Source organism: Gymnogyps californianus, chromosome 5, assembly GCF_018139145.2.
Source record: "Gymnogyps californianus isolate 813 chromosome 5, ASM1813914v2, whole genome shotgun sequence".
NCBI lineage: Eukaryota > Metazoa > Chordata > Aves > Accipitriformes > Cathartidae > Gymnogyps > Gymnogyps californianus.
This window is the reverse complement of record NC_059475.1, coordinates 27,276,165-27,290,477: the sequence shown is the minus strand read 5'-3', so window position 1 is coordinate 27,290,477 and position 14,313 is coordinate 27,276,165. Positions and strand designations below refer to the sequence as shown.

The 14,313-nt window shown below is 48.8% G+C and overlaps 1 protein-coding gene across 2 annotated transcripts; it reads right to left on the bottom strand.

Moving 5' to 3' along the window:
- Nucleotides 1-821: 821 nt before the first annotated feature.
- ARFGAP2 (ADP ribosylation factor GTPase activating protein 2) lies at nucleotides 822-10,765 on the bottom strand. 2 transcript variants are annotated; one of them, XM_050897193.1, is made up of 17 exons: nucleotides 10,631-10,765; nucleotides 10,247-10,365; nucleotides 9,248-9,320; nucleotides 8,582-8,713; nucleotides 8,411-8,491; nucleotides 7,471-7,573; nucleotides 6,766-6,822; nucleotides 5,547-5,591; nucleotides 4,377-4,429; nucleotides 3,805-3,941; nucleotides 3,138-3,269; nucleotides 2,521-2,649; nucleotides 2,312-2,440; nucleotides 1,806-1,932; nucleotides 1,601-1,691; nucleotides 1,364-1,482; nucleotides 822-934 (listed from the first exon to the last, which is right to left on the bottom strand). In XM_050897193.1, the coding sequence occupies exons 1-17, from the start codon at nucleotides 10,700-10,702 to the stop codon at nucleotides 914-916; spliced, it is 1,620 nt and encodes a 539-aa protein (XP_050753150.1). In that variant the 5' UTR covers nucleotides 10,703-10,765; the 3' UTR covers nucleotides 822-913. The 2 variants fall into 2 exon arrangements, with proteins under 2 accessions (XP_050753150.1, XP_050753151.1); XM_050897194.1 differs by lacking the exon at nucleotides 5,547-5,591.
- Between the last annotated feature and the right edge of the window lie 3,548 nt (nucleotides 10,766-14,313).

The window sequence follows — 14,313 nt, the reverse complement described above, 5'->3', positions numbered from 1 at the left end:
AGAACAAACAGCCCGAGCCTGTCTTTTTGCTAGTAGTCAGTGTGTAACTAGCCCTTTTCCCCCCTTCTTCTTACTCCCCCGTCCTCGATGCCATAGTCCAAGGAAGAGAAAAACACGCTCTTGTTAAAACCAGAGGCAGGAGCAGAGAGCCAAGTTGAACAGGACTAAAAGGACAGTCCTCACTCACTGCTGCACTTCAGAAGTTCACCTCATGGTGAAGTCAGAGGCTCAGGACTTTGACCTCGGTCCAAAGCTGGGCAACAAAATAACCAGGGATCCAGTAAATATCTTTACTGTATTTCTTTACCTGGGCCTTTTTTGCTGTTGATGTAATTAGAAGCTAAAAAAATAATCTTTGCTTTGTTTGATTTTTTCCTCCTGCATCAATATATGCTGATTTACAAGACAGTAAAAAGGATTATCCCATGGTAAAAGTCAGACCTTGCAAATACAGAGGACTCCACAGCACCATGGATAGGGAGCACTGAGCAGAACAAAAAAAAAAAAAAGTCACATCCGTGGGAACCAGGTAACATGATGTTCAGAAAAATAGCATTCCCCTTTCCTCTGTCACTTGGTGAACTAAGGTATGGGCCAAGAAGGACAGGAGCACTGATGAGGGCAGCCCAGGAGTCTTATCTTTTGCAGCAGTAAGGTTAACCCTGTAAGAAGGCCTGTCTCCACTGGCTAGTAGATAGCAGTGGGTATGAGGGCACACTGAATTTTAATAGAGTGGAATCCAGAGATATTTGGAAAGCATCCTGGGCACAGCCATGTCCTGAACCCGTCTGCTTACCTTCTCCCCTCCCCACCCACCCCAGACAAACTAAGACAATCCTGCAGAGTTTACTCCAGGCAAAGGTGGCATCAGTGCCTCTTGCTGGCTTCCCTTGGAGTTGCAGTCCCTGGGTCATCAATATGAGCCATAACGATCCTGGGGAGGAAACACACCAAGACACCACGCTACAACACTTCAGGCAAACTCCAGAGATAGATAACAAGGTCTTGGGGTGTTTGGGATTGGAATGCAGTGCGAGGTTACCTAGAGAGGACATCATGCAAAGGCAGGAAGTAAAATGGCCTTAACTTTTTAAGTTCTGCCTGGGATTTGTGGGAAAAGGCATATCTGACATAACAAGGTATCCTGTCCAGCAGGAGAGTAACATTGGCCAAGCAGACTTCACTGGCCACCCGGAATTGCTCACCTATTGTAGTATAGTCATCAGCTACAAAAGACAGGTCTCTACCTGGGACTTTCCACATAATTTGAGAAAACAATGATAATTCCAGCAGAAGCCAGGATATGGTGAAAGTCCCTGAGCATGACGATAGCCTGTCGGAATGTGCCACAGTGTAACCTCACCTGGAGGGAGTTCATCACCCCATTGGCTAGGACAGCCATCTTGCCAGCAACTGATTTCACTCCTTGCTTGAACTGTGCAATGTCAGCTGCAGGCAGGACATTTCCAATTGACACGCCACCTACGAGAACCAGCAGGAGTTAGCCCACAGTCCCCCAGCTCCAGAGAGCACCCTGACCCCCTCCAGTCTAGGTCCTCCAAAGCTGCCCCCTTCCTCAACCCACAGAGTGCTAACAAACCTGAGTGCACATTCTCAGCCTCTCCAAACAGGTCTGCAGAGCTGATGGCACTGCTGCCTGAGAGCTGCTGCAGTCGGGATCTCGCTTCATACTGCAGCAGAAAACAAAACAAAAATGTTATAAAGGAAGGGAACAAAGTAGGACCTGAGTAAACAGGAGATTAAGCTGGAGCTGTACCAGCTTAAGCACTGCAGAATGCATCTACCTCAGTGTCTGCCTCCCGCCCAAAGAACATATCTGAAGAGATAGCTTTAGCCCCTGCAAACTTCTGCCGAGCTTCGTTGGATTCCACAACAGATGTCCTGTTCTCTGTCTCCCGCCTACTGGTGGGTCTGAGGAAACAAGAGAGGAGACATCTCAGCTTAAGCTCACCAACACAGTAAAGAAACAGACTTCTCTCTCAGACCCCATGTGATCAAAGGAAAGCAACAAATCCTCAAGTGCTAGCTACCATCAGGGTTCTCTCCTCACCTCAGGACAGCCAGCACTTGATGACCATAAAGGCTGTATCAAAGTTAGGGACATGATAGGCAAAGAAGTGCCCAAACCTCTTTCACTCAAGGCCCTTTTTTCTTGGGCTTGTCCATGCAAGTTATCTTGTGCAGCACAAGGCTCCTGTCATAACACAGCAGCATCTCTCTCCACAGCTCCTAGACGTATCCCTTTGTCCCACGCACAAGGAAGGCACAGTAGCAGTGGCAGGCGCTTTACCTCTCTGAAACTGGCCGAATACTGGAAATGGTCACCTCAGGTTCCTCTTCTTTGTCCATACCCCATGAAGAGTCCGTTTCCCATCGTGAGCCAAATGCATCTTCGAATGAGAAGGGATTATATTTGTACCTAGGTACCAAAAATAGGTAATTTAGGCCAGACATTAAATTCAGGAATAAGCCAAAGACTACACTGAAGCTAAGTCTTACTTGGGGGGTCCAGATGTGAAGCCTCCAGCATCTTCAAACAAGTCCAATTGGGAGCGCGAAGATTTTGCAGCCAGTGGCGTCTCCTGCTCAATTACTTGCATCTCGGACATCACCGAGTGTGAAACAGAACTAGCACAACAAACAGGCAGTCAGGGCCGATGGGTCTGACAGCATCCCGCCCCTACCACCAGTCTGCCTCAAAACTGAATCTGGCCTTCACAGGCAGGGCAGGTGCCACAACTCTTGAGGGAGAGTTGTGGGATGCCAGCCCCCTTCACCACTTATCTAGCTTATCCTGACTCCCTCAGAAGTCTTGAGCTACCTTCTTAAGGGAAGTATTCTGCAGGGGGACATCTGTCAAGCAGCAGGGCTCTAGGGCTAGACACTGACAGGCCACATACATCTTTGGAAAAGCTCAAATGAGAACTAGAACCTCTGAACAGAGTGCCCATTCCTTCCGGGGCCTGAAGCATTTTTAGACATAGTCCAGCATATGAGCACTTTAAATCGGCTCCTTATCTGTTAGAAGAACAGCAAGCTACTGCCTTCAGGAAACTTCTCCAGAGCAGGTTGTTTCCAAGGCACCTGTCTGTCCTATGCCATCCACAGCCAAGTACCTTCTGGACACCAAGCCCATGCCCAGCCTCTCTGCTTGTTCACGCTTCTTCCCTTCAAGGTTCTGAAGTTTCTTCTCTTCCTTCTTCCGATTGAGCTGCAGTTCCTGATAAGCCAGTCGCATTGAGGTGACTCTAAAGAAAAGAGCTGTGGTGGGTACCAGCTCATTACCCTCCCCCAGAGCCCATGCTGTGGAGGGGCAAGGGGGAGAGTAACCCTGACAACCCATCAAAACACCCATTTCCACAACAGCTCTGCCAAAAATCCTTGCATAGAAGCTACTGCTTGTCTTCCCATCTCACCTCCACTGGGATTCAACTCTTTTTTGGCTAACCATGATTTCGTTACTGTAAGCATTGCAGCCCGCCCTCTGACATAATGCCCCATCCAGTTCAGCCTTTGCCTTTTTCAGTCCTGTCCAAAGGTCAACAGAAACACAAAATATTTCCATATCTACTCCTTAAACTCTTCCAGGGATGCTAATTTGAATAAAATATGACAGTATAACTTGTGCCCTACTGTAAGGGCCATATCAGCTTATAGCTACTGCTCATCCTATCATGCAGCATGTTCTGTACTCACATCAGGTGGTCCTAGGGTGAACAGCATTAACCTCATATTACTTCTGCCTTACGTATGCAAGGTATTCAGCCCAAACAGGGCACTTACATGGACTCCTCAGCTTGTTTCCTGGACTCCACTGCCTGCTGCTCCCTCAGCTGCTCTGCCACCTGGGCTTGCCGCTCAATCTCACTGAAGCTCTGGCTGCTCACTTTCTGGGCTCCAAGACCTTTTTTTGCACCCAACTTTGAAAAACAAAACCAAAACATTGCGATTTCTTCACTCTAGATTGTTCATCGTAGAAGAAAACCAGAATCCTACTCGTTGCTGCCCTGATCAGGCCTTCAGTCTCCCTGTATAGTCACAACATACAGGCCCAATAGAGCTACCAACAGAGTATGGAAGAACACCCAAGAGTTAACCCACCAGTAGCCAGTGCTAAGAGATCAGCCACATACACTTCAGACCATAATGAGTAACGATCCAAAACCTAATTGTTTTTGTCCATTAATATGCAAGCTATCTTTCAAAATAAGCAGTGATATAATCAAAGCTCTCCCTTCTCCAAATGGATCTCTCAGTACGCAGCTTTGTCAAGGGCAGAAAGCAAGGGCCAGGGAAAGGATGGCAGTAATACGAGACATGCTCTACCTCCTCTCTATAAAAGAGCTCAGACATACCCCTTTCTTGGCAGCTCCTGGCTTCTTCTTTCCAATGAGAGAGGATTTAAGTTCTGCAAGAGGAGGAAAGCAGCAAATAAGCAGAAGTGAAATTAATTTAAGAAGCCAAAATTAGTCAGCAACCCACACAAACATCCACCACAGTCCAGCTGCTATAGAGTCCAGGGCACACCATGCAGCTTCACATCAGAAGCCTGGGTGACTTTACCCAGCCAAGAAAGATGCACTTAGAAGCTCCACAATTGCAGGCTGGTGGCCTAGAGAAGCATGTCCATTGCTGGAGAAACTTGTAAGTGAATTAAGACCTTTGAATAGCTCCTCCAAGCATCATGCAGCTGGTGACCCTATCCAGTAGGGATCAGGGTAGGTAGAGAAAGACTAGATTTATTCCATACATAAATCCAAGAAAATGCAGCTTCAGAGCCATATGAAGGTCAATGCCTCACCAATGCCTTAGGGACAAAGAAGCAAGAACCCTAAAGTCATGTTTATATGAACAGACAAACGACAAAATGGACCTAAAGTGCAGCGAGCTGTAAAAGCAACAGGTTCCCCAACACCTTGCACCAGGAACCTGTCACTGAGGGCATGAAGCATGCCACACTTGTAAAACCAGCCAAGGTCCAGCCAAGCAGCAGATGCCTGGGGAAAAGTGTAAGAACAAAGCAAACAGAGAGGGACTGCCCAGGACATTTCCCCAGCTTCCAACATGTAGCTCCAAAAATCTTTTATCGCCCTTGTTGGGCTTTTCTTCCACAGAAGTTTCTCCTTACTTTCTACACTCACATGACTTTTGTCAACCCATACTTTAGATCATTCTTGACAGCCTTTCCTGTATCTTTTCTAGTCTTACCATAAGTTTTTGAAATAGGAGGGTTCAAAACATTCATGCTATCCAAGACTTTTTCAGCTCACTGTTCCTAACACTTGATTTGGGGTTGTTTGGGGTTTTTTTTATTACTGTCAGGAAACATTTAACAGAAATGTCAATAAGATCCCTTCCAGATATGGAATAGCTGGTTTAGATCCCAACACGATACATGTAAGCTTTGGCTCATTCTCTCCCTCCAAGCACAGGAAGCTAAAGTTAAAGAGTTGAAGGCAGAGTCACAGAAGGGGCAGGCGGAGTTGTCACAAGCAGCCAGCGCAGGCCAGCTGTTAGCCAGTTACCTCTGGCAGGAGCAGGCCCTTGTGTTGACAGATACATGGACATGTCTGAGGAAGAGACATAAAACACGGGGAATGAATAGACACTTAAGGACACAGGCTTTCCACCTAGGATGAACCCACTGTGGGCTAGCATGCTGGTTTTGGCTGGGATAGAGTTAATTTTCTTCACAGTAGCTGGTATGGGGCTATGTTTTGGATTTGTGCTGGAAACAGTGTTGATAATACAGAGGTGTTTTAGTTACTGCTGAGCAGTGCTTACACAGAGTCAAGGCCGCCTCTGCTCCTCACCCCACCCCACCAGCGAGTAGGCTGGGGGTACACAAGAAGTTGGGAGGAGACACAGCTGGGACAGCTGACCCCAGCTGACCAAAGGGATATTCCATACCATATGATGTCATGCTCAGCATATAAAGCTGGGGGAAGAAGAAGGAAGTGGGGGGACGTTCGGAGTGATGGCGTTGGTCTTCCCAAGTAACCATTACACGTGATGGAGCCCTGCTCTCCTGGAGATGGCTGAACACCTGCCTGCCGGTGGGAAGTTGGTAAATTAATTCCTTGTTTTGCTTTGCTTGTGTACGCAGCTTTTGCTTTACCTATTGAACTGTTTTTATCTCAACCCACGAGTTGTTTTCTCACTTTTACGCTTCCAATTCTCTCCCCCATCCCACCGGGAGGGGGAGTGAGTGAGTGGCTGTGTGGTGCTTAGTTGCCAGCTGGGGTTAAACCACAACAACTAGGAGCACACTCTCAAGAAGGAAAGAAGCTCCAGCTAGATGCTCTGTGTGCAGCCAGGACAGTAATGGCAGGGGAGAATCAGATGTAAATCCCTATTACTCTGGAAGCTAAAAATTCATTGCCTCCAAAGCTTCTGGGGAAAAAAAAAAACAAACCAAAAACCAAACAACAGAGCCACGTGGCCTTGATCAGCCAAGTTATAGATATGCAAATGCCAGGTTTTGTCCAAAGCTCAAAAAATGAAAACAAGCTTTTGGGAAGGTGACAGCTTTGAACTCAATCATCCAAAGGAGGAGGAAACCTCCAGTAAACCGTGGCTTGGTTTTGGGGTTTAGGGAGATCCTCAGTACTGGCTCCACAGGAAGATAAGCTCCTTTAGATGTTCTGGAAATTGGCTCAGCAGTTCCAGCTTCACTGAGCTTACTACTGAACAGTAGGTATAAGAGCAAGACTGATGTGACAGAGAGTGAAGAGTCTTACTTACCTAGAGGAGCTTTAGGAGATGTGCTCAACAAGTCAATAGAGGGGCCCTGGCTGGAATCTGTGGGCACAAAAACAGAAGAGAACATTCAGCAGAGAGATTCTCAACCCCTTTCTTTTCAGTATGCACACAGTTCCACTACATCTTTTACCTCCTCTGCCCCCAGCCCAAACAAGCTAAGTTACAGTTTGAAACATGCAATTTCCGAAGCACGACTTTACGTCTCCACAGAGCAAGTTACTCCCTCTGCAGTGTTCTTAACACATTAAAAGAAAGCAAACACTCTGCAGGGGAATACACAAAGCTGTTTCAAATTACAGCTGTGCCCCCAGATTCTTGGTTTCCTTGTCATTCACCCTAGAAACAGTTTTTTGCTTTATATTTGTAGATCATTTTCAGACCCACCAAATTCAAAGGACAGAAAAGAGTCTTTAAACAAATAATTATATCTGGAAGCAAGGAAACAGGGCAGCTAACCCCCAACACAGTTTTGTGTGCATTTCAGGAAAAGTGGAGAACTGATCCCAAACAGAGCAGTGTTTTTAGAAGTCTCCACTAATTTAACTAAACATCAGAGAGTGCACAGAGCTTCCACTCCTTCAAGCCTGAACCAAAGGAAAAGCTCAGCCCTTCCAACCGTGGTACAGAAGTATATGCTCCTGGAAATGAAGTCAGGTTCTTGGGAAAATTATTCAGCAGGGAACTCACTCGACACTTCACTGCCTTCTGATGACTTTGCTGCTTTTTCCACCTCCGGGGAAGACTGTGCAGGGTTCTGGCTGGCATCTGCTACATCCCAGGTACTGGAAGACTGCAAGGAGATGCTCATTCCAGTGATTTGCAGAAGATGAATGAACCCAATAATCCTGAACTTACTTCAGGTTTAGTAACTTGTATTCAGTTTTAGGCCAAGGAAACGTGTTCCAAACTCCAGACTATACCTTCATTGAAGATAAGATAACATATGGACAAGTCCACATTCCCTTAGCAGGGACAAAAATTAAAGAAAAAGCCCAGAAGCTAAGCTGAATGGAAGGCCAGGAGGAATGACAGCATCACTCAACAGTAGTATCAGAGTTGGCTACTGTGAGGACTTCCCAGGTTAAGGAGATGAGCTTAAATCTGGGAGAAAGAGTGTGAATGAGTTTCCCGGGGCGGGGGGGGAGTCTCGGCTTCCACCATCTTTATTTCCATACAGACAATTCTCACATTACTCTATTCACTTGAGAAAGTCTGCCTAGCATTGTGCAAACAGTTGCTCAAATCCACTTTACCAGGGTCTATGCACTGAAAAGCTGACTAAATCAGAAATTCAAAGTAATAGCCAGTTCTTGCTTTAACTGTACAAAGAGACTATGCATTAACGCAGCACACAAAGCGTTTTCCAGGGAGTAGGTGGTAGCTCTGAGTATTCCTTGAAAATAAAGACGGTCTCAAAAACAAAGGACATGGATATTACAGGCCCCATGAGGGATTGTTTAGATCTGTGACTATGTCCCAGGCTGATGGCTGAATCTTAGTTCTTCCATGTTAGTACTGAACGAGTACACAACTTAGAGTCCTTCCAAACTAAGTGGGACTGCTCCTGGCTGAAGAGCTGGCTATTTGAGAGCTGTTAAGGCTGTCTGGTTTAGACAGTTCTTCTCACCTGTGTGTGCTCCATGAAGAAATCGGCATCACTCTTGTCAGGGGAGTGCCCAGGGGCTCCACTCAGTCCATCTATAAGCAACTGAAGAGAGGAGAGGGAAAAAAGATGATCTCCTACAAGACTCAGCACCCAGCGCTACAGGTCTAACAGTACAGAGCTGCTCAGACTTACATCAGTGCCATACTTGGCCATGGCAGCACTTGCCAGCTGCCGGATCTTCTCCCTGTACATCTGGGCAGCTCGACTATTATACTTAGCGTTGGCATCTGTGGTAGTGCAGCCATGCTGGCGGAAGAAAGCAGTCTGAAAAGAGAAGAACATTCAGTCTCCTGACTGCTAGATCATACTCAAGCAAGCATTAGACAAAACTCAAACTCAACAGAAAAAGGAAGCTTCCCAGAGACAGGGGGTGATATACTGAGCACACAGCATGAACCAACCATTCATTGATCACCTTTCTCCAATAAGTCTCACTCCAGGCCCCAGAGGGCTAAGAAAACCATCCCTGTCCTCCACAGGAGGATGCTTCTGAGTCACAATGCTGAGCATGAGCTTTCAAACTGATCAGTGTTACAAATTCCTTTCCTTTAAGAGGACTACGTTTGTCATTTAAATGAGATGTAAGGAAATAACAAATCTGCACATCAGAAAGCAATGCATTCAAAGGTCACAGTCTGACTTCCAAGCACAAGTGACAAACATCTCCCCTCATTACACATTTCCAGAAAAGATGGAGAGGTTGGTTCCCAGAAAGCCACACAGAGGAAAGGGACAAGAAACAGAGCATGTGGATTAGCAAGATGGAAAGCAAGTAAAATGCCTACAGAGGCTCCTCACCGCGTTGGCATTGCTGCCCACTTGCATACACCTCAGCTGGAACCAGTTCCAGTTAGAATCCAACTCTGTGGACCTGTGTGAGAACAAATTATTTCTATTAATAATGTGCAGGCATGCCAAATGCAAAAGCAAGCTCTGAGCTAGGACGGTCAAATATCCCACTACTATCCCAGAGTATAGGAGGCAAAAGAGGAAAGAACATCTTGGTAACTCCTTTGCCTAAATAAGAAATTAATTTGAACTTTTAAAGTGAGGAAAAAAACCAGTTTCAACTTTACACCAAATAACAGTGTCCAAACTTAGAGGACCTCTCACTTGTGTTGCCTAAGAGGACGGAGCTTGAGCTAGGAAAGCACAGCCAACAACTTTCATTCTACATGTGATCTCACCACAATATGAAAGACTCATATTCAGCCCGTCCCACAGATTAGGCCAGAACACATGACAAAGCAACTGAGAAAACAACGAAGCTAGGTGACAGAGTATGTCTCATACCAGTTACTCAACTTATCTCTGAATAAGTAAAGGTCACAGTTTTGTTACTTAAAATGCTAACTTTTACAAGTACTGAAAATAAGATCAATAGGCTGAAAAATCCAACACCATCTTCCTCACTGGGTTGATACAGAAAAGATTAAATAATATTCCTCTTTTTGCCTTGCTCAGCATTACAAGAAAGACTTCCATATTGCTGCTTTACTGGCAAGATTCACAAACCACACTCTCCTCCCAGCTTCTACAATTTGGAGTCCAGACAGTGTTTCTGCAAGGTAATGTATGAATGTAACATGTCAATGTTGCACTGAGGTGCTTCAGAAACTCCATTTTGGAAGGGCTGAGTGACCTAAAACCTTCAGCGAGCAAACCACATAAAACCCGAAGCAATTACTCTGTAATAACGCTTCTCTCCGAGTCCCTGCGTGTTCCCACACCAACGAGGCACAGCTGCTCCAGGCCTGCCAGGCGGTCACCCACGGGCCGGAGCTCCCCGCCACGCACCTGATGAAGCTGAGGTGCACGCCCAGAGACCTGTGGACGCCGGAGCAGTCGATGCACAGGAAGACCCCGTAGGTGATGCTGGCCCAGCTCGGGTTCTTGGCGCCGCAGTCGAAGCACGACTAAAGCAAAGGCAGAGAAACGGCCGGGCTGAGGAGGCGCCTCCGGCGGCTCTGCCGTTTCTCCCCCCCCTGCCGCAACCCAGTGGCCCCGTCCCCCGGCCGCTCTCCCCAGGCCCTCCCCGCGCCCCAGGAGCCCCCTACCCGGCCGCCCCACCGCCGCAGCGCGGCCCGGAGCCCAGCGGGGCCTCGCCCGAGTCCAGACCGCGGCCGCAGGGAAGCAGCCCGTCTCGGAAGGGCGGGAGGCTGCCCGGCACCGCCCCGCTACCTTGTTCGCCGGCGCTGCCCGGAGCCGCTTAAAGAGAGTCTGGATTTCCGTCTTGCTCGGCTCCGCCGCCATGCTCTCTCTTTCCCAGACACCACTGCGGCGACGGGTGCCGGCCGGGCCCAATCGGCGCAGGGGGTCGGTCCGCAGTACGGGTGCCGCCTGAGCCCACACTGGCCCGCGGACGGATCCCCGCTGGGGTCAGCCCCTACCTGCCCCGTCGCCATGACAGCGGGGGCGCGGCGCCGCTCCGCCATTAACCGCTCCAACCGCCACACCCGGCGGGGCGGCTCGCCGGGAGACCCCACCTTCCCCGGCCTCAGGGTGGGCGTTTCGGGGCAGGGCCCCTCCTCGGCGCCCTGCGCTAGCCCCGCCATCACCCCTTCCACTGCTCCGGCCTGGCGGCCCCGCCGCTTCTCGGGTTTCACGGCATCGTCCTCTGCAAACCGCTTCCTGAGTCTAAACACGAACGGGGACGCTTCCACGCTCGAGACCCCCGTCAGCTACGGCTGTTCCCGGTGTTCCCTCAGCCCCTTCACAAGGCAGGCATGCAGCAGGGCTCTCGGGGAGCATTACTGGCTGCGCCCTTCCTCTTGGGGGGCTGCTGGGGGCCCGGACAGAGAGGGGCTTTGTAGAATAGCAGGGAAGGCAATACCTGCCTTGGGTCAGCTGCTACCTGAGAAGCAGCTCAGATGAGCTCTTACAGGCGTCACCTGCTGCAGCAGCTGGAGCTCAGGCCACCAGGCCTGGTACACTAGCACAAGTGAACAGACCTGGAAATAATTTAGTCAGCTGGAGACTTCTCAAGAGCAGCAAGCAGCACTGCCTAATCCTGTGCAGTAATCAAGGTAGGGAAGTTGTTACTTCAGACCAAAGGTGGTGTCAGGGCCTTAAAGTGCTATATTACCTGCCTAGAAGCAGGAGGGAAGGGACTAGAAAGTCATTCAGGTATAATGCAAGAAAAATAGGAAAAAATATGGTTGTGCTTTGAACTAAAAGTCAATGGCACATAGCCCATTTCATGCTTTAGCCAAAAAAAAGTGACTGCAGAGCAATGAGAGGTTCAGAAGGGCAACAACAAAAAAAGCTAATCACTAGCATGGTATTACTGAGATGGAACAGATTGGGATTTCCTTACCTCCAAAAGGAGATTGCTTTGTAGCACCAGCTTGTCACTAAAAGAAACAATTAAATGTACTAATATCTGGACAAGACAACTTTCAGTTTAAATTTAAAGGCTTTCCTTTCACTCATTTCCACATTTTCCAGATACATAAGGTAGACTGTAGAATTCATTGCAGTGGGAACCTAGGACCCATGATCTTAGCAAGATCCATAAAGTCTTGGGACATACAGATGCAATCAGGAACAATTGAGTTCTTGGGCAAACAAACCCTGCAGAAAAACCCCTACAGGTTTTGCAGGGGTATGAAGTCTTGCATTCTGGGAATCAGCAAAGCTCTAACTACATGATCAGAGTGAGACCTGATAGGGGAGGCACATTGCCTTACAGTAAGATGAGAGGCTTCTGGCTGACACATCTGATTTGAGCTACTCTGATACGAGTTTCTGAACTGGGTAGTGAAGCCTGATCCAGCCTGCCAGGGCTCATTCTTAGCAGCAGTCTTGTCTTAAGTAGCCCCTGGTGTCTGTTGCTCTTACACTGCTACCTTAATTGTGCCGACATGCCCGTTTCTGGGATCCCACAAACAGTATTGGGGAATCAATTCAGGTAAAAGTAACCGATAGCTTTTTCCTCACAGCTATTTTTAAACCAGTTGAGTTCCCTGGTGCCATTCATGGTGCAGCTGTCCTGGCAGTCATACCAGGAGAGCCGATGTCAGGGTGCAGCAAGGGCTGGCTGCACCCTAGGAGAAGGAGAGCTGTGAGGGAGGGCGTTCCCAAGGCCAGCAGGCCTGGGCCATCATCAGCCATAGCCTATCCCCACAGTACCTGAGCAAGGAGAGCCAGGCAGGCCCAGAGTAGTGGCCAGGTTTGACCAAGAATTGAGATAGCCAGGGAAACTCATGGCAATAAGCTAGTCTGCAGTCAAGCTGGGAAGTCAATCCACAGGTCAGGATCAGGCCCAGTGATTGCCAGGCATGTCTATAGTGACAAGGCAAGTCTGAGGTTAGGCCGGTAAGCCAGCCTACAGGTCAGGATGAACAAGGCCCAGCCAGAGACCACTACTCCTTCAACTTAGCTCAGACAGGGACTGGTACCTCTGGGCTGAGCTTAAATGAAAACACCGCCACCCCCACACCCATGGGCAGGGGGTGTGGGCAGAGGCCCCAGGGGAGGCTGCTTAGGACAATTAAGGCCTGTTCGTGCATTCAGGGTCCTGACAGGTGAAGCTAGACAGAAGGACAGGAGAGGCTGTGTAAGCTGCATCTTGTCATGTAGAGGAGCAAGTTCAGGGGATGAGTGTGCATTGGGAGTGGTGGTGTTCATGTTGGCTCGAGTAGTCTCAACCCAAGTTGCTTGCTCCTGCCTTGTCACCATCTGTTGTGTGGTGCTGCTCCCCTCCTCTGCTGGCTTTGTTCTCACTAGGTCTGTGTTTGGCTGTGTGATGGAGATGTCACATGGGGGTTAGGAGGGACAGAGTCTGTTTATGCTAGCGTTACCCCAGGTGGGCCTTGTGAGAGAGAAACAGCATGTGCCCAGGAGAAGCCAAGGCAGCCTCAGAGGCCAATAGGTCAGTGTCACACTTTGTCTCTGCCTGTCTGTGCTAGGAGACATGGGGAGATACAGTGCAGGCTCCTCTCCTCTGTGGAGGGTGCACAGTTTTTGTTCACTGCGCTGTGTCTTAGGAAGGCTTGCCTCAGCAGGGTTACTCAAGCTTCTCTACCTCAGCTGGGTCCCTTGCAGGCCTTCCAGCCCATGCTGGTTGCTCCAAGTCCTGGCAAGGCTGCTGATCCTGTCCATCAGTTTTACATAAAAGCAGCAGGAAGAGCATGCTGCTGGGCTGAGAAATAGTCAGCTTCTTTTTGTTGCCTTTGTCAGTACAGGAAAGACCTCCTGCTGCTGACTGTTCCCTCCAAGCGCGTGCTGTCACTGCACTTGTTCTTGCTATTTCCTGCGTCTGTTTCTTTTGCATCTCATGTGCTTTGGTGCTAAATTTCTGAGCTCCAAGCTGGCAGCCTGCTCTTTGGCCCTCAGCTTCCCTGTCCATCTACATCACACCTGACATCTGCCTCTTTCCTCCTGACTGCTGTGACACCAGACCCTGAGCCTGATGTAGCCTCCTAATCAGAGATCGCCTTGCTGTTACCCACCTCTGTCAGTAAAAGATAGTCCCCAGCATCATCCAAGAGAGCAAAGGAAAGCAAAGGACGGTGACCAGGCTTGTTCTTGGGGTCTGCCATACCACTGGGGACACATTTTCAGTACAGAAGTCTTGTCTGAGGGCATGAGGTTACTGTGAAAGAGAGCTGGAGAGGCTCAGGAGTGAAGTGCTGTGATGCGGATAAAACCTGCCCTGCACTTGCAGGTCTGAGCCAAAGGGAAGAGAAAGTGCTTCTCTGGGAGTCTGTCCAGAAGCAGGGTGGCAGAGGGGAAGAGGGACCTTGCTCTCTTCTCACTACCCAGCAAAGAACGTGGGTGAAAGGACTGTGCAGGAGAGAGATGAGGTGGCTGAGTCCTGCTCTCCTACTCAGACCCATTGGCCTCTCATGCTTTTGCTGAAT